Raw genomic sequence first — 23,348 nt, 5'->3', positions numbered from 1 at the left:
TGCCCACACACCCAAGCATGCACGCACACACACACACACACACACACACACACACACACACACACACAATTTGGCTTCCATAACGCTTGAGTGAACATTAAATATCGAGTACAGAAGTTTTTAATTGTAAACTTAAGACCTTATCCTTAACTTTACATATACATACATAACAGGATAGTCACTAAAAGCGTTTTAACATCAGGCCAGATGTTAAGTTTTGAGGTTCTCATTTCAACTGCTCTACATACAAAATGCCCTAGAAGCAAAACAGACTTAAATAAATAGGCAGAGACAAACATGATGTACAACGTTGATTACAGTGAATGCAGGTCTGAAGAGGGGGACATTGTGGGGTCCAAGGCAGCAGGAGTAGGTCATGGAGATGGAAGAGTTCCATTTCCATCTCAGGGGAGGACCTGAGGGTCACCTATAGGGGGATCCATCATGGTAGAGCTTAACAGAGGCCACAGCTTGGGAGGAAGACAAGACAGGGACATCTTGTTGGCCAGTGCCATACCTTCTTCTACTGGCATCACTGAGAGGCACAAGGCTCCTTCTGGTAACTCAGGGATGGAAGGTCCTCTCAGGACACCCTCCACCAGCCCTGTCGCTCTGATCAGCTTTGCCTCTGACCTAGAGAGCAGCCTGGCTGTGGGTGGTGGCCCAGCAAGTGATGGGGCTATTGATGATCTGCCTGTAGCCAAGGCACGCCAAGGCCTCGGAACCCTGAATAATCTAATGTCCCTTCAGCCAGATACCAATGCTGTAAGCAGTCTTCATGAAGCAAGGGTGATGAGACCTGGAAGCCCACCATCCCATGGCAGGAAGATGCTCCCAGGTGCTGAAAGCCAGAGGGGTGCAGTTATCTTTGTGCCTGCTACCACCATTCCCAGTGCCACCAAACACTGGGGCACCTTCCTGATTATCAAAGAAAAGAGCATAAACCCAAGCACTGCTGTCTGGGTTTGGCTCAGGAAGAGGCTTCAGTGCCATCCCCCAGGGCCCAGTGGGGATGAGGGTGGGGTTACGAGGCTGAGCCACTGCCCACAAATTCCTCTGCAGAAAAGGCCACAGAGCTGCCAGGAAGAAGACCTCTCTGACCCGTGTGAGGGGGAGCTTCTGCCCCACACCTGAATTGGGCTCAAGAGGTGGTCTCAAATCTGGGCAAGCGCCCCTCTCCCCTGCTTACTGCTTCTCCACAGCAACACAACAGGGGAAATGCAGGGGTCTCAGCTTTGAGAATCTCTCTCTCTCTCTCACACGTACACACACACACACACACACACACACACACACACACGAGCACACACCACAAGGCGTGGGGGTGACTCCAGTCAAGGTGCAGATGATTGGAAGCTGAGTTCTCAGGTCCCTGAGGGCCCCTGACTATAGGCCCTGGCTGTCAGAGCAATAGATGCCGGAGAGAAAGGCAAGCTGGGAGAAGCACTGGGATTTGTGCTTTGTCCCATATGTGGGCCATTGCTTCTTCCCTCTGAAATACGGCCAGAAACTGGTGTCTTGCCTCTGGGCTCTGGAAGGTGCTTTGAGAGAAGACGACACACTTCAGCCCCTGCCCAGCATCAAGGCGATGACCCCGAGGTACTGCCCATCCTGGCACATGGGATCAGGAGCTGGCTAGGGTCTGTGCCCCATTCCCCAACCAGACACTCTCCGCAGGTGTGACTCAGATGTGGAAGCAGGCCTGGTAGTTGAAGTCCACTTTTAAGGATGGCTCTAGAAAGTCAGTTCCAACATCCCACCTGTGAGCCTTAGCACCAGGGGCTCCTGGCACAAGGCAGGGCTGGCCAGCTGTCCCTTTTAGGAGGGCAGGAACTGGCCCACACACTCCCCAGGACTAGGAAGCTCTTAGAGACAGTTGGGGAAGAAACCTGGGAAACCCAAGTGAGCGTGCCTCCAGAAGAGCTCAACTGCCATCTGGGTGGAAGTCGGGGACACAGGGCCCCACAGAGGCCCTAGGAGCTGGGAAGTCCCCTCCAGGGGCCTCACAGGAGGCTGGCCAGGCTGGTGTTGGGTCCATTCTGAGCTTGGAACTGCACGGGGGGTGGGCCATCTGTCCACTGTAGGAAGGAGAGGACACAGGTGGGTGAGGTGCCACAGAATCTTCCTAGGGAGAGTCTGGAACGCAGTTCCCTAGAGCTGATCACCTAGCCAGGACCTCTGTCCTCCACACCCGAGTCTGTGGGCTCCCTGCATCACTCCCTGGGGAGTGGGTGCCCATAGCAGTCTCCCTCATCAGAGGCATCTCCTGACTGAGTTAGAGCTTATGACAGTGAAAAGAAAAACAGCCATACACGCCCTTTCCTCCCCCAGGTGGGTGAGCCTGCCCGAGGGGCCCTCCACCTTCAGCCCTCCCTTGTGTCCGCACCGTGATGAGGTTGTGCTCAGGGAGGCTGCAGGCCTCGATGTGGTCTTGGAGCAGCTGCTGTGAGAAGTTCTGATGCATCTGGGCAGCTTCGTGGGAATCCATGGCATTCCCGCAGGCTTTGTTCAGGTCTGAGGGTGGGACACATGTCATCTGAGATCCTAAAACTATTCAGGGATATCAAAGCCCATGTGCCACCCTCACTCATGGGGTAGACAGGGCTGGACAGGTGGTGAAGGCTGAATGGCCAGTTATTTGCCAGCCCTTGGGCACGTGAAAGCCTGCTAGAGGACACCCAATGCCCAACCTGTGGCCCAGCAAGCTCAAACATGACCCAATACCTGCCCTGAGCCTCCCCCCAGGACCCTTGGTGAGTCTCAAAATCTGTTTCCTCTATATATAAGTAAGGTGCTGCAGTCACACTGACTGATACCTGCTGAGCACCTTCCCTGCACCCAGGACTGGTCCACCTGACAGGGATGACAAATGTTTGCATTCAGAGGGAAAGAACCAAGGCCAAGAGGGCCACGGGTCATATCCCTGATCAGTCAACCAGAGATCATGTTCCATCCTCATAGGTCCTGAGGAGACCAAACAAGACCCTGCATTTACCTGATGCCTTAAACTGTCCCAGATACACTGCCCTCAAACAGGGTCCCCTGGAGAAGCGTGCCCTACTCATACTAGATCTGGGGCCATGGTCTGAGCAGATGAGTAGGGCTTCATCAGCTGTGTTCATCTCTAGGGAGGGCCAGGCCAGAGCTGAGGAGGAGGAGTGGCTTCTGTACTCACCTCTCAGCAGGGCCGATGACCACAGCTGCACCGACATGTCCGGGATCTTGCTGGCCAGGTGCATGGCGGGCACCACCATGTTATTACTCTCCTGTCAATGAAGAGCAGCTGAGGGGGGACTGAGGGGCTGGTGGCAGGTACAGCTGGGCCCCACCTACCAAACCCTGCTCTGTTTGTGCTCTTGCTGCTGCCTGGCAAACTCCTATTCTAACCTCTGAGCCCAGCTAAAATGACCTTCTCTGAAGTACTCCTTGTCTATTTTATAAATAACACTGCCTTTGTTCCTGGCTGTGTATGCATTTCCTCATACATGCACAGTCAACAGTAGGCCACTCTGTGTGCCTTTCTTTCCAATGGAGAAAGATACTGAGGCCAGTCAGCTCTGAACCCACAGTAAGAAAGGGAGACTCATTCAGGCATCCCTGAACCTAGAAGGGCAGCCAGCAGCCTGCCCAAGGGGCTGCACCAGTAGCACTGTCGGTTGGCAAGCAGGAAGTTTGTCTTTGACACAGGAGTCTGGGTTTTAGAGAGGCTGCTGCAGACATGTGGGGCTCTGTGGGTGCCAGGATGTGTGAGACTTCTGACTCAAAATTCTTTATGTAATAGCCTGGTGTTGACCCTACTTAGGAGCCCCAATATCTCCATGATGAGTCTGGAAGAGCCCTGTGAAGTCTATCAGGTGCCATGTCCCTGTCCCCATGATGAGGGCCTAGAACTACTGGATGGGCTTGTACTATATAGCCTACATGGTGTCTAGCTAAGGATTGAGTGCTGATGGTCTCAGGATGAGGCTGGGAGAACTCTCTGTGCAACAGCTACCAACAGCCCATGGAATATGTGTCATATACCAAGACATACAAAGCATCAAACCCAATCCCATATGCAGATGCTAACACACAATAAGGAGAGGAGGGAAGAATATCAGTGGATTAGACAAAGGGGAATGAAGGGAAGGCAGAGGAGACGGGAATAGGAAAGGCAGTAGAATGAATCAGACATAACTGTTCTATGGTCATATATGAATACACAACCAGTGAAACTCCACATCATGTAAAACCACAAGAATGGAAAATTATTTTCCATGTATGTATGATATGTCAAAATATACTCTAATGTCATGTACATCTAAAAACAACAAATAAAAAAAAAGATAGAAAAAAAACCCCACAAAAATCTCAATCCCCAAGACCCAGCTTTCATATGATGATACTTGGGCTGGGATATTCTTTTTTTGGAAGACCAGGGATTAAACCCAGAGGCACTTAACCACTAAACCACATCTCCAGCCCCACTCCCCCCCCTTTTTAAAAAAAAACTTTGAGACAGGGTTTCACTAAATTACTAGGGCCTTGCTAAACTGCTGAGGCTGGTCTCAAACTTATGATCCTCCTGCCCAGTTGCTGGGATTACAGGCATGTGCCACCATACCCAGCTTATGTAGGGATATTCTATCTTAAGATAAAAAAGCCTATCAACTCCACACTGTCACAGAGTACACCTTGAACATGAATTCCAGGTAAGCCCGAAAGGTTTTAAAAATTTAGCTAAGGGCCTGGGGTTATAGCTCAGTGGTAATAGCGCTTGCCTAGCATGTGTGAAGCACTGGGTTCGATCCTCAGCACCACATAAAAATAAATAAATAAAATAAAGGTACTATGTCCATCTACAATTAAAAAGAAAAAAATTAGCTAAACTCTCTTGCAAACTCAACAATTATGGCAAAAAAACTGCTCTCCCCTAGTCCTGAGGTACTGGTGAGTGGATGATAGCCAGGCTGGGCTGTCTGTGGACACTTGGGTCCTCTGACCGCTGACAGAAAGAACAGGCCTCCCTCAGCTCTCCTGGGCAAGGCTCCTGATGCTGGCTTGGGGTGGCCTTATAAAAATCAGTCTTTTTTGGGGCTGGGGATGTGGCTCAAGTGGTAGCGCGCTTGCCTGACATGCGTGCGGCCTGGGTTCGATCCTCAGCACCACATACAAACAAAGATGTTGTGTCTGCCGAAAACTAAAAAATAAATATTTTAAAACAAAATTTCCTCTCTCTCTCTAAAAAAAAAGAAATTAGTCTTTTTTTTTTTGGTACTAAGGATTAAACTCTCTTATTTTGGTATTAAGGATTAAATGCTGAATTAACTGTTGAGGTATATCACCACCCTTTTTATATTTTTTTGAGACAGGCTCTTGCTAAATTGCTGAGACTGGCTTTGAACTTGGGATCCTCCTGCCTCAGCTTTCCGAGCTGCTGGGATTATAGGCATGTGTAAATGAACCCAACTAGAAACCAGGTTTTTTTTTAGAGAGAGAGAGAGAGAGAGAGAGAGAAAGAAAATTTTAATATTTATATTTCAGTTTTCGGCAGACACAACATCTTTGTATGTGGTGCTGAGGATCGAACCCGGGCCGCACGCATGCCAGGCGAGCGTGCTACTGCTTGAGCCATATCCCCAGCCCCTTTATTTTATTTTTATGTGGTGCTGAGGATCGAACCCAGAGCCTTGCACATGCTAAAAAAGCGCTCTACCACTGAGCCACAACCCCAGCCTCCAACACCCCCCCCCCCCCGCCTGACCATTCTTATCCTGCACTTCTTCTACTCAGGTCCTTAAGGCTGATGCCTCCATGGATACCCACAGCCCTGACCTCATAGAGCTGGCTTTGCTGTGTCTGGCTGTGAATTCCAGGCCAGGACCTAGGTCTGAGGACCCTGGAGGGTCTATATTACCCCACATGGGCCCAGGCATATAGGGGTCAGTGTGTGGGTTCCCCAGTAAATTGTCAGATACTCTGTGTCACTTGACACAGTCAGAATTGCAGCTAAAGAGCTGCTTCTCCACACTGCCCAGTTCAAGTAGCTTCTGAAACAATGCTCTCCGGGTTCTAATCCTGAGTCTGTAGTTTGGGGCTATGTGAACAGAATCTCTCCATCTGCTATGTGGGATAATCACAGCCACTGTCCTGAGACCTGAGGTGGGATGCCAACACTCAGCAGGGCCTCAGTTGAACACTTCAAGACACACCAAGGTCACTTATGCTGCTCAATGAGGACATGCGACCCTCACTATACTCAGAGGCTATGGGGCAGGTGGAAAGAACGTTCTAGGAGTGCAGCTACACTCACAAGAACAAACCCATAGCTTGTTCTCCTTCAGGGTGGCAACATCCCTAGTGTTGAGGCCATGGGATCATTAAGACCTAAGTTGCAGGGCCCACTGGCCTCGGCAAAGGCTTGCCTCATTGCTTTAGGGAGGGGGATGCACCTAACTCCTTAAGAATATCCACTGTGAGCTGGGTATGGAGATGCATCTCTGTAATCCTAGCAATTCAGGCTGAGGGAGGAGAATCACAAGTTGAAGGGCTACCTGGACAACTTTAGCAAAACCTTGTCTCAAAATAAAATATAAAAAGGGCTGGGGGCATAGCTCAGTGATACAGTGCTTATTTAGTGGATGTGGAGCAAAAACAAAAAACAAAAAAAACAAAACAAGCCTGGTGTTGTGGCTCAGTGGCAGAGCACTTGCCTAGCATGTGCGAGGCTCTGAGTTCGATTCTCAGCACCATATATAAATAAATGAATAAAATAAAGATCCATCAGCATCTAAAAAAGCATTAAAAAAAAGCTTCTGATAGGTATGAAGACAGGTGAGATTAAAAAAAATTGCAAAAAAGATTTAAAAAATTGCAAAAAAGCCTAACAAACAAAAAAAGGGGATGGTTGTGGTGGCGCACGCCTGTAATCCCAGCAACCTGGGAGGCTGAGGCAGTAGGATCACAAGTTCAAATCCTGCCTTAGCAATTTAGCAAGACCCTAAGCAACTTAGAGAGACAAGGTCTCAATATAAAAAAAGGGTTAGGGATGTGGCTCAGTGGTTAAGCATTCCTGGGTTCAATTCCTGGTACCAAAAATAAACAAACAAACAGAAACCCCAACAAACCAAGGAGGTAGGCAATGGAAATGGCTGGATGTGGATGACAAATTTTATTCTCTCTGCCTCTCAGGCTTTTCATTCATTAATTAATTTTTTTGGTGTGTTATGGGAGATTGAACCCAGGGATTCACACATGAGAGGCAAATGCCCTACCACTGACCTACACTCCTAGTTCTCTCAGCCTTTTACAATGAACATATTTTCTTTTTCTTCTTTTTTGGTACCAGGGAATGAACCAATGGGGGTGCTCGTGGCACTATTTCCCCAGCTCTTTTTATTTTCTGAGACAGGGTGTCCCTAAGTTACTTAAGGCCTCACTAAGTTGCTGAGACTGTCCTTGAACTTGTGATCTTCCTGTCTTGGCCTCCTGCATTGCTGGGATTACAGGCATGTGCCACCATACCCGGCAAGCATACTTTATAGAATGGGAAAATATCTTTAATAAAAATTAAAAGTCCTAAGAGGTCACATGGGTGACAATAGGCAACATTCAGATACAGGAATCTCATCAAAGACTGCTGGCTTGGGGCAGGTACACCCCAGGTGTTCACTGTGCCCCAAGGGACAGTGTGTGCTGGGTAGACAGAATCCACAGAAGTCTGGTTGAGAGAAGGCATCTCTTTGGCAATAGGCCTGTCCATCCCTTAGGTATCAACAAATAGGAGAGGGAAACTGCTACTACCCGTGACAGCTCAGGGCAGCCTCACAGGTCTAGTATTCAGCTCCTCATAGCTTTAGGAGTGGTGCCAGTACAATGCAGTCTAACAAAATGTGCTCATCCAGGTCATACGTTTGGAAACATTGTGCTATATGATGGTGCTTCCCCATTCTGTCCAAGCCCCAACCCTGGGTCCAGGCCAGGAACTCACCCTGTGGTTCCCCAGCACATAGAAGATGTGGCCCAGGAGCACAAGGGAGCAGGCTGTGAGTCGGTTCAGGTCCTCTGCATTGGACATCTTCAGAGTTTCTCGCAGAAATCGTCTACACAAGGGGAACATGGATATTGACACCCTGTAGCGACATCTTTTAGACAAGAGGCAGTGGCAGCCTAAAGAGGGCACTGGGTCTAGTGGGGGCCTGGGTCAAGGCTGTGGGATGGAGAGGAATAAACTGAGGATACAGTCCATCCACCAACCTCTGCTCTGTACTCACTTGGCCTCATTGTAGCGACCCTGGAAGAAGGAGAAGAGCCCACGCACATAGAAAGCCGCTGCTCGGAGGCAATGTGAGCTGTGGGGAGAACACAGTGTCACCTACAGGTGGTTTTTGTGAAAGAACTGATTATTCAAAGGGAGTATGTTTGTGTGGGATCTCCAAGAGCCCTCCAATACAGTCTAGAAGGATGGGGTGCATAGAGGTGCCAGAATGAATGAGACAGTCTAGGGTCCCAGAGAACTCACATTACCCAAAGAGCAGAGGGCCTAAAACAACCTGGGAAGGGGCACCTGCAACTGCTCACCTGACAGGAAAGCTGTGGTCTGGATTTATCCTCTCCAATAAACTGTACAGCTATGGACAGAAAACATTAGTTAGAAGCCAGGTAGGGCAGAAAACAGGCAATCAGGGGCTTCTATGTCATATTCCAACCCCTCGTCTGGCCCTCAGACAACCCTATTAGCTGCTTCCTGACTGCTACTGGGGCTGGGGCTGGGCTTTCTGCTCCCTGTAGCCTGATAAACCACCCGGAATCTGGGAGGTCAACTCTTTTTGCAGACAAGCCTTAACTAGAACGAAGGCTGTGGGAGTGAAGAGAATCTGGGACACTTTGAAGGAGGACCCTAGGAATGACTATATAAGATTTAAGGATAAGAGGAGTGGGGTGTATTGTAGGGTTAAGGGGGGGATGGTGGGAGGAATTTAACTCATGTAAATAATGTCTGGGAAGACCATGTGAGGGTACTAGGCCTATGAGGATAGCCCTGGGCACCTCCACCCAACTCAATAGCTGATGAATGACCGGACTCTTCGGGATTCAATCAGCTGAGGCTGGGGCATGGAGACACCCTATAGGCAAAGCACACATGACTGCCCTAGATACAACTGCTCAGGACAGGGCCCTAAGGCCTGCCTGAAATTCTAAAGCAGACAGCTTAGGCTATGAGACATTGGATTTTTTATATGGAATTTAATAAAGCATAGTTCATTTTCAACAGTGAGAAGTGTTACATATCTCTGGGAATGCTTTGTCCCAAACCTGACCTCCCCCAACCACAGCCACTAGTCCAGCCTGTGTGCCTCTCAGGATGGGAGCTATCCCCATGCCAAAAGGTAAATACCCTGGGGTTTACTGAAACCAAATAAGAGAAATAAGACCCCAAAGAAGAGAACTGAGAGAAAGGATACCAAACATGAAGCATGTCACCTACTACCTCTTGGTGTCTATTTCCTTCCCGTATATACACACTCGCCAGGTTGGTCACTATGAAGGCCCACAGCTCCTGGTGGTTGGTGAGCTGGAATAGGAGATAGGAACATTAAGGATCCAGGTCATATGCTGTTATGTCATACTGGGGTCCACTTGGGGTCACAGCCACCCAAAAGTTCCATAGCTTTTGGAAAGCTCCATGGCTATTTTGGAAACTTCATCCCCCACCCCCACAATTTCAGACACTGACCTCCTATATCCAAGAATAGCACAGTCATTAACTCTTTTCATTATAAATCCCTTACTAACTTTATGGGACATTTACAAAAGAGAGAGAGAGAGAGAGAGAGAGAGAGAGAGAGAGAGAGAGAAACCACCCTGACACCCTGATCCCTTTCTCAGTACGTGTTACATTTTGGTACATCTTCTGTTTGTCTCTCGGGACTGAGACTCAGGTGGCCTCTCCATCTACACAATGGCTAGTGACCTCTGGGTTGTAGTCAGTGCATGCTGACAGGCACAAGCTGGTCTTGGGGAGACTGCTCTCCACTGGGGGAGCTACTGGCCCCAAAAGGCTGGAAGATGAGTGAAGTTGTGTCAGAGACCAGAGATGGTACTGATGGCTAGGGGTGGTCCCTAGCTCTTCTTGGGAACCAATCTAAACAGCCCAAACAGTGCCCAGACCCTGCCTCCCAATGGGGCTGGGCAAGTGCCTCTAGGCAAGAGGGAACCCAGTAGCACATATCCTGCCTACAAGATTCTGGCAGACTGAGGAGGTCCAGAGTTTTCTGAAACATGCAAGACAATTCAAAAAGATTCAGAAGGGCTGGGGTTGTGGCTCAGTGGAAGAGCGCTCGCCTAGCACGTGCGATGGGAGCTGGGTTCAATCCTCAGCACCACATAAAAATAAATAAACAAAATAAAGGTATTGTGTACAATTAAGAAATAAATATTAAAAAAAGAAAAAAAGAAAAAAAACAAGGTTCAGAGAAGAAATGATTGGGTTATGAGAGCCTTAACCCAATGGGTGAATTAACCCCCTGAAAGGGATTAACTGAGTGGTAACTGAAGTGGTAGGGTGTGGCCAGAGGAAGTGGGACTTGGGGGCATGGCTTTGGGGGTATATATTTGTATCTGGAGAGTGGAGCTTCTCTGTTTCCTGATCACCATGTAAGCTGCTTCTCTCTGCCACACTCTTCCACCATTATGTCCTGCCTCACCTTGAGCTCTGAGGAACGGAGTCAGCTGTCCATGGACTCAGATCTCTGAAACTGTGAGCCCCCAAATAAACCTTTCCTCCTCTATAGTTGTGAAGGTTGGGTCTTTCAGTTGCAGCAGCGAAAAAGTTGACTGAAACAGACTACTCCCAACTTCTTATACAGAAATGTTGCCCACACCGAGGAGGGAAGAGGTGGCCCCTTACCCGCAGGGCAGTGGTGAACTGTGCTTCCGCATTGTCCATGCAGTTGACAGATACGCAGTACAAACCCTGGAAGAAGAAGGTGATGTGATGGGGTGGTCCTCAGGGGGCTCCCATGGCTGCATCCAGCAGCCGTGACAAATGACTCAAATGAACCAGCTGCATTTGGGCTCTACCCTGACGAAGAAGCAAAAAGGTAAAGCACTTGCTATTGTCATGCCAGACCTCGGACAACTATAAACTCAGGGAGATGCTCAACAGAACAAAGCTCACTAGGAACATTCCAGATACTGCCTGGGGTGGTGTCATGGAAATGTTCAAGATCCTATCAGGATGGTGCTGGGGCATTGTTCAATATCCTGGAGGGTACTTACCAGCAGTGTGTGTAGCTGTGCTGCATGGTTGGAGAAGAGTCGGGGAGATTGCTGGCACAGTTGGCAGACCTGGGAGATCTGTAGGAGGGAGCATATTAGGGTTACAGGCCCATAACCTGGGACCTGCTTCTGAGCAGCACTGGAAAACAACCCTAAAGATAACAGGTATGATTGCATCTTGCCTTCCAGACTGGAACAGAGCCCCAGAGGATGTACCCACCATAAGGGCAAAACGTGGTTCTGACTCCCTGTGGATGGCGACCCTTATCTGTGACCCACCTTCTTTGTCTGTTAAAACATATGTCTTGCCTGTAATGTACCTTTACCCTAGAGCCTTCTTAGGAAGGTGGGCATTGCAGATTATGAACCCTGGAGCAGGATGGGGGTATGAGCATCATTATGGGGAGCCCTAAATTCCTGTACATCATGAACAACATTTTCTGGGTATGCAAATTATAGGGAGAGGGTTTTCATATTAGTTCTCCAGACAAGTGTGTGTACAAGAGTACAAACTGCTGAGTGATAGTGAGATGACACAATGGGATGTCCTGCTAATACAAATTGAGAAAATTTACAGATCTCAAACTCTAACACCTGCTCCTTGGCCTTCCCAACCCATAAGTGCATATGTGTGTGTGTGGGTGCACACATGTATTCCCCCCCAGCCCTACCTCCTGTAGTGCAGTAGCCTTGTGGCCTGTGACGAGCCGGCACATGATGATATGCTCCAGCAGGATCACTTGGAAAGAGGACAGGATGGGGCTGCAGTCGAGCACTGGGGGCAGGGGAAGAGTTAGGAGTGAGCAGACACGAGAGGCTGAAAGCGTCCCAGGGAGGCACTGACTCCAGTCCTGCCTCCTATCACGCTGCTCTGATATCCTTACTTTGCCCAAGTAAGGGAGCTCATCTCCTTGTTCAGAAGAGGAAATGTAGTCCAAGCTAGGAGTTGATAGTGAGAGTGTATTAAAAGTAAGAAATCTTGCCAGGCACATGCCCATAATCTCAGCAGCTTGGGAGGCTGAGGCAGGAGGGTCATGAGTTCAAAGTTTTGAACTTAGCAAGGCTCTACGCAACTAGTGAGACTCTGTTTCCAAATAAAAATATGATAAGGTCTGAGAAATGTGGCTCACTGGTTAAGCATGTTGGGTTTAATCTCTAGTACCAAACAAATAAACAAAAAACTCCAAGAGGACTGCAATTTCAAGGCCAGTCTCAGCAACTTAGGGACAGCCTACATAACTCAGCAGGACTTTATCTCAAAATAAAAAATTAAAAGCGGGGGCTGTAGCTCAGGGGTAGAGTGCCTGCCTTGCACATGTGAGGCACTGGGTTCAATACTCAGCACTGCATAACAATAAATAAATGATGGGCTGGGGATGTGGCTCAAGCAGTAGCACGCTCGCCTGGCATGCGTGGCGCCCAGGTTCGATCCTCAGCACCACATACAAACAAAGATGTTGTGTCCGCCAAAACTAAAAAATGAATATTAAAAAATTCTCTCTTTAAATAAATAAATAAATAAATGAAAAAATATCGTGTCCATCTACACCAAAAAAAAAAAAAAAGGCTGGAGATGTGGCTCAGTGTTAAGCACCTCTGGTTTTAATCCCTAGCATCAAAATAAATAAATGAGTGAATGAATAAATGAATTTTGGCTGGGTGTGTACACAGTGGCAAGGTATGTGCTTAGCATGCACCAGGCCTTGGGGTTTGGGGTAGGAAGTGACTTTTGATGGAGCATGGTGGCATGTGCATGTAGCCCTAGCTACTCAAGAAGCTAAGACAAGATGAATACATAAGCTGGAAACTTAAGGTCAGTCTGGGCAATACAGCAAGATTCTGTCTTGTTAAAAAAAAAGGCCTAGGGCTAGGGATGTGGCTCAAGTGGTAAAGCGCTCGCCTGGCATGCATGGGGCGCTGGGTTCGATTCCCAGCACCACATACAAAAAATAAAGATGTTGTGTTCACCAAAAACTAAAAAATAAATATTAAAAAAAAGGCCTAGAATGATTTATCTTTAATATATTATCACCCGTCAATAGGTGCTCAAGGGCATTTTGGACAAGGAGGTTCTAGTATCGAAGTTGCCTTGAATCTTTTTATTTTATTTTTAATTATAGATGGACTCAATACCTTTAATCCATTTATTATTATTATTTTTTTATGTGGTGCTGAGGATTGAACCCAGTGTCCTCCAACATGTGCTAGGTGAGCTCCCCACCACTGAGACACAACCCCTGTCCTGTTGACTTGAATCTTTAGGCTGTGTAACAGGGTCTCAGAAGTGGCAAGGACCCTAGGAAGCTCCTGGCAGCATTGCGCAGCTATCCTTCTGTTAGAACCAAATGGTGAAATCTTTTCCTAGCACAGACACAGGGAAAGAGAATCATAGTCCCTTTGGGTTTTGTTGTTTCTTAGTTCTGAAGACTCTTCTCCCAGTGGTACTCAGGAGGACATAGGAAGCAAATGAGCAGATTTATGGGGATTGTGGGCTAGCCACACATACTGGGGGCTCTGGGTTGATGCTACACTAATATCCTGTTCCCAAAGGATGGACTAAATAGCTCAACATCTGTAATTCACAATCCACAACCTCCAAAGACCTTGCCACAGGTCAGTGAGAGCCAAGTTGTAATTGCAGCTTTACCCTGAGTGTGTCCATGTCACAAAATTGATAACAAGTGGCACCATTACCTTTCTTTTTCTTTTTCTTTTTTTTTTTTTTGGTGCCAGGGATTGAACTCAGGGCACTCAACCACTAAGCCTTATCCCCAGTCCTATTTTGTATTTTATTTAGAGAGAGAGTCTCACTGAGTTGCTAAGCGCCTCGCCATTGATGGGGCTGGCTTGGAACTCGAGATCCTTCTATCTCAGCCTCCCAATCTGCTGGGATTACAAGTGTGCACCACTGCCCTGGCACACCCCTATTTTTCTTGACTGAGCAACACTGTACTGGCAAGTATTGAGTGGGGCCCTGCTAACTCACATGGCCACTCTGTATAGTTGGAATGGACAGGACAGAGATGGAATGAGGCCCTGGCCAGTCAGGGGCTTCCCCTTGATCTTAAGCTTGTTCTGCTCTGCTCTCATGTTGGCTGCAGGCATCTGCCATGGTGAGTGAAAGACCCGATCTGCCAACTAGAGACTGCTGCTGTGATGGATCAGTAAGATCCAGCATGGGTGGCACCATGTTGAGCCTCCCACCAGGGGGCGCTGTGAGTCCAACTTACTCTTGAGCTTCTCCAGCTGCATGAGGGCCTTGTCTGTGTACTTCTGTGCCTTCTCCAGGTAGCCCGCCTGCATGGAGTGCATCACTGTCACCTAGCAAGAAGACCAGCAAGCAGAGGTCAATGGGGTCCTCTCCTTGTCCCTAACCTAGGACCAGATGGAACTCACCAGGTAGACAAGCACACACATGTGCTCCTTGGGTAGCCAGTGGAAGAGGTCAGCAGGGTTGCTGGGCAGGATCTCATCATCATGAAGTGTGGAGATGGTCTGAATGCACTGCTGCAGCTGCTTCAGGCATGGCTTCACACTCTTCACCTGTGGGAGCATGCAGGTGGCACCCATGCTTAAGAGTCTGCCCATTCCCACCTTGCCACCCTTGGCTTCTTCTATTAGGAGTGTCCACTGTCCCCTTCTGCCCTATCTACCTCCTGCAGGAAGTCCCCCTTTCCCAGGGATTAGCTGGGTTGAGTATGGGGTAGGGACGCATATTTGGTAGGTAGCTTTTGGGCATGGGAATTAGCCTCCAGTGTCCAGGAGTCCCTCCAGCACTGCAGCTCTTACTAAATGGCTTGTCTGCACTAGGTACCCTGTCCTGAGGTCACACTGGGTATCTGGATGGCCCTCAGTATCCACTGAAAATGGTGGCTGTAATTTGCTGAGCAAGGAGCTCAGTCCAATGGGCAAAGGTAGACACTGATAGAGGGAACTGAGGAAGCCTCTAACTAATGAGAGGACCACTTGGTACTTTCTAGGACTCTCACTACTGTCAGTCTCCACCTGAGGCCTCCTTAGAGAGGCCCCGCCTGTGGTAGGTCCATGGAGGTAGGGGGTAGAACTGAAGTACATAGGTAGTTCACACCCCCAAAAAGGTTTGAGATGGTCACACAAGCACAGGTACAGGTGCTCAAACAAAGCCTCTCCTCAACCACACCAGTACTACTGAGTTGAGTCTTGGTTATGGCTGGCATTAGTCCCTAAACCTCACAAAGCCATCATCTGCTGGGGAAAGGGATGGACAAACACTGTGAGCAACTGTTCTAGAGCAGTTGCTAGGGTGTACTCTCATAGATCTCTCAATTGGCCCTTAAAGGGCTCTAACTGTTTATGTACTGAGTGAATGTGTGTGAGTTCATTCATCATTACTCCTGAGTGAGGGCAGGGCCATTGGGATAGACCCTGTTTACAGAGCACTCTCTGCTTGTAGAGACACACCAGAAAGATGATGGCGCCAGCAGGTGTGCCAGAGCAGGATGGGGTTTTGTGTGCATGTGCGCACATGGCAGAATGATAGACCTTCTGAGTATCAGGATGATGACAATGCTACCACAGTCCAAGGCCCACATTCCATTTGCTGCTTGCACTCATCCATGCCACTCTCCAGAAGAGCCCTCCTGTGAGAGGCACCACACACCTGCCCAGCATCCAGGTAGTGGGTCACCTGGAGCACCAGGAAGAAGACTCGCAGTGATTCCTTCTGGATGGGGTTCCCCTGCCAGTTCTCCATGATCTGTCCACACAGGGTCAGCAGTGGGTGTACTTCTTGCAACTTGCGCTCCATCAGCAGCAGCTGGGGAAAGAAAGGTACAAGCACTGTATTTCAGTGTTTATAGGAGCCCTCATGGATGCAGAGCTCCCCAACCACCTACTATGGGACATTACCACCACCCCAGGGAGCAAAGCCAGGTTGAAAGAAACCCTCGTCAGGCTCCTTCCTCAGCATAAATTCCACAACCTGGAACCAGAGTTTCAACTCTGAACCCCATAAGAGCACACAGCCCTCACCCTGAGGTTGCTTGCCATTTCTAAGAGTCTGGGCAGCTGAGGGGCCAAATCATGGAGAGTGGGTGGGATGTATGCAGACCCTGTGTGTGGGGGGGTCAGGCCTCACTTCCACAACATGGGCTACACTGGATTCTCCTGCCCAGCATCAACTTACCATCCCCTTGCTGAGCAGGAACAGCGCCCTGGAAAACAGAGATAAGTCAGATCTTTGAGGGGCCAGGATCTTCCTAGAATAACTAACTAGCTGCCCAAATGCTCAAGGGACCTAATGGGCTGATTTGGGGGTAGTTAAGTGGATGACAATAAACAGTCTCCAGTGAGGTTTGTCTTATTTGCAAGACAGCTGCATTTTGTCCAATTCTATCTTCATTAACATTTTTGCACAGCTTTGACAAAGTCCAGAAGACCACGTTCCAGGCAGGGTGGAAGATGGCACACTTACTATCATCTATCTCAATGTTGTGACACAGCAAACAGTGGGCCTGGAAGGAGGGAACACACAGGGTAAGAGCAAGTTGGGACTCCTCAATGCCCCACTGTCTTGTCTGTGACACAGGCAAAGCCCCCCATTAGGTTCCTCTCAGGGTTAAGAGGACAACTCAGAAAGGCTCAGGCATATCAGCAGCCTCATCTCTATCCTTAGAAGGTTTCTATTGCCTCTCTATCCTTCTACTTTTTCTCCCTTTCTTTCTTTTACTGTACTAGGGATCAAACTCAGGGCCTCATGCATGCTAGGTAAGCATACTGCCACTGAGCAACATCCCCAATCCTTTTTATTTTTTTTAAAGAGAGAGAGAATTTTTTTTAATATTTATTTTTTAGTTATTGGCGGACACAACATCTTTGTTTGTATGTGGTGCTAAGTATCGAACCTGGGCCGCACGCATGCCAGGCGAGCTCGCTACCGCTTGAGCCACATCCCCAGCCCCTCCTTTTTATTTTAAAACAGGAGTCTCATTAAGTTGCTCAAACTTGTGATTCTTCAGCCTCTCAAGTAGCTGAAATCATGGGTGTTCACCACTGTGTCCAGCTCTTTCTAAAAGAGCATTTACAGCTGTTCCTAGCCACAAGTGATAAGATAAGCACTGTAAAGAAAGTTTAGCAGACAGCCAGGGTGCTCTTCCCCACCTCAGCTCCAAAGGTGCCTCTTTGCATTGGCATTAGGGCTGAGAGGATCCTGGATTTAGGGCTGGGGGTGTGGCGCAGTGGTAGGCCACTTGACTAAGCATGCATGAGGCCCTGGGTTCCATTCCCAGAACTGCAAAAAAACAAACAAACAAACAAAAAAAAAACAAACAAAACAAAACAAAAAAAAAAAAAACAAAACAAAAAACAAAAAACCCCAAACCACAAAAAAGCAGCTGTAATAGCCATGCCCATAAGCCCTGTTTTGTTTTAATAGTAAACATTTGTCTTCCCAGTTTTCTCAGGGTCCTTATATACTATGGCCAAGACCCTATGAAGTAGGCATTATTCTCTCATTTTAAATGTGAGGAAACTATGACAGGAGGTCAAGTAACAGAGTGGGGACATGCACCAGGGAGTGTATTTCCCTTGCCTAAACACTGTCCTGTTTCGTTGTTCTCTCACCTCCTGCACACTCTAGGATTAAGCTTTTTTTAAATTACAGAAAATAGTTCATGTAGGTCCCCATGTTTTCACACAGAAAATGCAGAGTCTAGGAGGCCCTATGTTGCTGACACAAGGCTTTGAGCCAGGGGACCTGTAAGCACTGAACCTTGGTGGGTGTCCACCAGGCCACTCAGCACAAACCATGTGAAACTAAACTGTGTGCCCAAGAAGGCTTGTCTGGGCAATGCTCACAATTGAATGTTTTCTGTGATCAGCTGTTCCTCAGAGGGTGGCTTTGAGATTTGCTGAAAAAACCCAGAGCCCAACAGCCTGGCATGTCACCACAGACTCAGCTATAGTAGAAAAATGTAGGGGACAGGGAGGGTCTAGAATATGGTGCCCTTAAGTCAACCAGTGTAACCACCATCAACCCAGGACAGGGCAGCCAAGTGATGGTTCTGAATACTTCGACAGTGTCCCAGTGATAAGAACAGCCTGCAGGGAGCTTCCTGGTACCTGGAGGGTCTAGAAAGTCTACAGCCTAGCCTCAGAATACGTGCACATGGGTCAAGAAGGTCTCCAGTGTGGGCATTTTCCAGAATCCCAACATGTTTGCACACAATAAGAGCACTGCTGTATGGAGCCACTACTAAACAGGATTCTTCTATATTGGGGAAAGAGGAAGCCCTAACCAAGGGTACAAAGGGAATGATGATGGTGTCTGGCCCCTAACTCTTGAACAACAGTCCATGCAATTTTGCACATAACATGATCTTGATGTCCCTTCCTTGACATAAACAGTGGCTTAATCTGCTTCCTGTTCTTTTTTTTTTGTTAATATTTTTATTTTATAGTTGTAGTTGGACCCAACAACTTTATTTTTTTATTTTTATTTTTTTTTAAAGAGAGAGGAGAGGGTGAGGGAGGGAGGGAGGGAGGGGGAGGGAGAGAGAAAGAGAGAGAGAGAGAGAGAGAGAGAGAGAGAGAGAGATTTATTTATTATTTATTTTAGTTCTTGGCGGACACAACATCTTTGTTGGTATGTGGTGCTGAGGATCGAACCCAGGCCGCACGCATGCCAGGCGAGCGCGCTACCACTTGAGCCACATCCCCAGCACAAGGACCCAACAACTTTATTTCACTTGTTTATTTTTTTATGTGGTGCTGAGGATTGAACCCAGGGTCCTGCACGTGCAAGGCAAGTGCTCTACCGTTGAGCCACAACCCCAGCCCTGCCTCCTGTTCTTGATCCACAGATTTCTCAGTGGCCTGAGCAGGTGAAGTCGTCTATAGTCTGTGCTGTGCATGCCCCGTGCCACTCAGGGTGCATCTTTGCAATAAAGAGCAATAGTTAAGCATATTGTGTGAGCACTTGTTATTTCAAAATATGCTGGAAATGTATAAGTGCCAACTCTGTAGACAATTTCAGCTGTCTCTCAGCCCTATCCAGTTTTTTTTTTTACTTTATAAACCACAGGATAAAACGCATCTCATTGTACCGTTAACTTGCTTATCTCTTATTATGCAAAAGGATGGGCTTTTTTTTTCCACACTAAAATCCTATTTGTGCTCAGGAATAAAATGGCTAAGCCAGACGGGAGGGGTGGAATGGGTGCCTACCGTGTGTACTCGGATCCCACCACCCTGGCGTATTCGGCCCCTACACCCAGAAGGTCACATGCTGACACCAAGTCCTTCTCAAGTGTGTGCAGTTGCTAAAAAGAAGAGAAAGAACAATGACAGCTGCTACCAAATCTGTGTTCTACAGAGCCTGGCCTTCCTGTTTTGCTTTATCAAGTCAATATTAATTGCTCTGAGTACAGGCCTCTACCCTACCTATAGTATACAGCATTTAAACTTAATGGGGTATAGAACCAGTAGTTCATTCTCATGAGCACAGACCTCCCAAGGTCCTGTGAGTGTCCAAGGTAAGAAAGTCTGGGTGCTTCCTGGGTCTCCTGAGGAGGGCATCTGTGGTGTGCTCTGAGGCTGATGAGGAACTCCTTCAAGGCAAGCATCTAGCCTTAACTGCTGAAAATCCAAAAGCCTCAAAAGGCTGAAAGTCACCTGCAGGTTTACACTTTAGAGCACAGGTTCCTCCTCACTATGCATATAACTCTGTGATCTTGGCTGAGTGACTCAAAGCATAGCTTACTTCTCTTTTTGTTAACAGGCACAATTGTGTGTGGGAAGATTAAAGGAGATAGTGTGTGGGGGGGGGGGACCCTCTCAGTCAGTGCCTTAAAAGAGGTGTCAAGTGAATCAGCTCAGGAGTAGGTTCTGTATATGATTATGGAACCCCTTCTTGCCATTCAGCCCCCAGCCTGCCAGAAGGTGGTTTCTGGAACTGGATCTGCCCAGCACTACCTGAGATAAGCCTCCCCAGGGTATTCACCAATAAGGAAACTGAGGCACTCGGTACTTTACTATGTGATCCATTTGTTTCGGGATTGCTGCTATATCACATTCCTACCAGCTTGGTGGCTTTGAACCGCATATTTATTGGTGTATAGTCTGTGAGCTAGAACCCCAACACAGGTTTCACCTGGCTAAAATCTAAGTTTTGGCAGGCTGGGTTCCTTTCTGCAGACTTAGGGATTGGATCCCTTTCCTCACTCCCCACTTTATCCCCTCAAGAGTCTGCATGTGCTCTTTGGCTCTTGGTCTTCTTCCATCTTCAAATCCACCAAAAGCAGATATGTCCCCATTGAATCACTCTGAGTCTTCTGAGTCTCTGGTGTCTTTTTTTTCAATTTTAAGGCCTCTTTTGATTACACTGGGCCCACTCTGATCTTCAGAATAAGGTCATCCCCCTCTGGATGCCTTCAACTTTACTGCATAAGGTAGCACGGTCACAAGATCCAGGTATTAGGAACTGTGGTTTTTTGGAGGGCAGTAATTCTGCCTACCATATTCAAATGCAGCACATTGGCTCATCTATTCATCAGGGGATGGAAATTGGTCCTGCTTCCACATTTTTGGATATCATGCGTAACACATTTTTATATATCACATATATATGCTCCAATTTTTCTAGCATGTATCACATGTAATAGCTGGGTAATACACTAACTTTGTATTTAACTTTTTGAGAACTTCCATTTCTCCAAAGTCATAATTATTTTATTTTTGCAACAGCAAATTTTGAAGCTTCCAGTTTCTCTACATCCTCACCAACATTTACTAATTCGTTTCTCTTTCATTGAAGCAATCCTTTATTATTATTATTATTATTATTATTATTATTATTATTATTGTCTAAATGGTAACTCCCCCCCCCATTTTGCATGTAATTCAGAATTTATTGGAAAATGGTTTTCTTTTTTTTTTGGTCTTTATTTATTGGTTGTTCACAACATTACAAAGCTCTTGACATATCATATTTCATACATTAGATTCAAGTGGGTTATGAACTCCCAATTTTACCCCAAATGCAGATTGCAGAATCACGTCGGTTACACATCCACAATTTTACATAATGCCCTATTAGTAACTGTTGTATTCTGCTACCTTTCCTATCCTACTATCCCCCTCCCCTTCCCTCACATCTTCTCTCTCTACTCCATCTACTGTAATTCATTTCTCTCCTTGTTTATTTTCCCATTCCCCTCACAACCTCTTATATGTAATTTTGTATAGCAATGAGGGTCTCCCTTCATTTCCATGCAATTTCCCTTTTCTCTCTCTGTCCCTCCCATCTCATGTCTCTGTTTAAAGTTAATCTTTTCTTCCTGCTCTCCCTCCCTACTCTGTTCATAGTTGCTCTCATTATATCAAAGAAGACATTTGGTATTTGTTTTTTAGGGATTGGCTAGCTTCACTAAGCATAATCTGCTCTAGTGCCATCCATTTCCCTGCAAATTCCATTATTTTGTCATTTTTAGTGCTGCATAATATTCCATGGTATATAAATGCCACATTTTTTTATCCATTCATCTATTGAAGGGCATCTGGGTTGGTTCCACAGTCTAGCTATTGTGAATTGTGCTGCTATGAACATCGATGTGGCAGTATCCCTGTAGCGTGCTCTTTTAAGGTCTTCAGGGAATAGTCCGAGAAGGGCAATAGCAGGGTCAAATGGTGGTTCCATTCCCATCTTTCCCAGGAGTCTCCAAACTGCTTTCCAAATTGGCCGCACCAATTTGCAGTCCCACCAGCAATGTACTAGTGTACCCTTTTCTCCACATCCTCGCCAGCACTTGTTGTTGTTTGACTTCATAGTGGCTGCCAATCTTACTGGAGTGAGATGGTATCTTAGGGTGGTTTTGATTTGCATTTCCCTGACTGCTAGAGATGGTGAGCATTTTTTCATGTGCTTGTTGATTGATTGTATATCCTCCTCTGAGAAGTGTCTGTTCAGGGTCCTTGGCCCATTTGTTGATTGGGTTATTTGTTATCTTATTGTCTAATTTTTTGAGTTCTTTGTATACTCTGGATATTAGGGCTCTATCTGAAGTGTGAGGAGTAAAAATTTGTTCCCAAGATGTAGGCTCCCTATTTACCTCTCTTATTGTTTCTCTTGCTGAGAAAAAACTTTTTAGTTTAAGTAAGTCCCATTTGTTGATTCTTGTTATTAACTCTTGTGCTATGGGTGTCCTATTAAGGAATTTGGAGCCCGACCCCACAATATGTAGACCGGAGCCAACTTTTTCTTTTATCAGACGCAAGTCTCTGATTTGATATCAAGCTCCTTGATCCATTTTGAGTTAACTTTTGTGCATGGCGAGAGAAAGGGATTCAGTTTCATTTTGTTGCATATGGATTTCCAGTTTTCCCAACACCATTTGTTGAAGATGCTATCCTTCCTCCATTGCATGCTTTTAGCCCCTTTATCAAATATAAGATAGTTATAACTTTGTGGATTAGTCTCTGTATCCTCTATTCTATACCATTGGTCCACCCGCCTGTTTTGGTACCAGTACCATGCTGTTTTTGTCACTATTGCTCTGTAATATAGTTTGAAATCTGGTATTGCTATACTGCCTGATTCACACTTCCTGTTTAGAATTGCTTTTGCTATTCTGGGTCTTTTATTTTTCCATATGAATTTCATGATTGATTTATCTTTTTCTACAAGAAATGCTGTTGGGATTTTGATTGGCATTGCATTAAACCTATAGAGAACTTTTGGTAATATCGCCATTTTGATAATGTTAGTTCTGCCTATCCATGAACAGGGTATATTTTTCCATTTTCTAAGATCTTCTTCTACTACTCTCTTTAGGGTTCTGTAGTTTTCATTGTATAAATCTTTCACCTCTTTTGTTAGGTTGATTCCCAGGTATTTTATTTTTTTGAGGATATTGTGAATGGAGTGTTTTTCCTCATTTCCCTTTCAGAAGTTTTGTTGCTGATATACAGAAATGCCTTTGATTTATGCATGTTGATTTTATATCCTGCCACTTTGCTGAATTCATTTATTAGTTCTAGTAGTTTCTTTGTAGATCCTTTTGGGTCTTCTAGGTATAGAATAATGTTGTCCGCAAATAGTGATAATTTAAGTTCTT

General features: G+C 46.7%; 1 protein-coding gene across 3 annotated transcripts; it reads right to left on the bottom strand.

The window, feature by feature from the left end:
- Positions 1-1,224: 1,224 nt before the first annotated feature.
- LOC308634961 (MAU2 chromatid cohesion factor homolog) lies at positions 1,225-19,552 on the bottom strand. Of its 3 annotated transcripts, none has more exons than XM_081269189.1 (15): positions 19,462-19,552; positions 16,424-16,451; positions 15,899-16,054; positions 14,656-14,802; positions 14,490-14,580; positions 11,931-12,034; positions 11,260-11,337; positions 10,889-10,954; positions 9,467-9,553; positions 8,560-8,609; positions 8,253-8,330; positions 7,970-8,081; positions 3,176-3,266; positions 2,387-2,514; positions 1,225-2,078 (listed from the first exon to the last, which is right to left on the bottom strand). In XM_081269189.1, exons 2-15 carry the CDS (start codon positions 16,424-16,426, stop codon positions 2,004-2,006), a joined length of 1,266 nt encoding a protein of 421 aa, XP_081125315.1. In that variant the 5' UTR covers positions 16,427-16,451; positions 19,462-19,552; the 3' UTR covers positions 1,225-2,003. The 3 variants fall into 3 exon arrangements, with proteins under 3 accessions (XP_081125315.1, XP_081125316.1, XP_081125317.1); XM_081269190.1 differs by having other exon boundaries at positions 9,470-9,553; XM_081269191.1 differs by lacking the exons at positions 1,225-2,078; positions 2,387-2,514; positions 3,176-3,266 and adding an exon at positions 5,312-5,448.
- Positions 19,553-23,348: the final 3,796 nt, after the last annotated feature.

This window comes from Spermophilus citellus (genome assembly GCF_964194105.1).
Source record: "Spermophilus citellus genome assembly, chromosome: 16".
In the NCBI taxonomy this organism is placed as follows: Eukaryota; Metazoa; Chordata; class Mammalia; order Rodentia; family Sciuridae; genus Spermophilus; species Spermophilus citellus.
Note: the sequence above shows the minus strand (reverse complement) of the source record. Positions and strands in the feature narration are given on the sequence as shown.

Excerpts from the sequence above, each read along its gene's own strand:
- LOC308634961 (XM_081269189.1), bottom strand. Across the intron at positions 10,955-11,259 it reads CACAGCTACACACACTGCTG|GGTTTGTACTGCGTATCTGT; the intron begins GTAAGTACCCTC and ends TTCTTCTTCCAG. Across the intron at positions 2,079-2,386 it reads CTGAGCACAACCTCATCACG|TGGACAGATGGCCCACCCCC; the intron begins GTGCGGACACAA and ends TCCTTCCTACAG.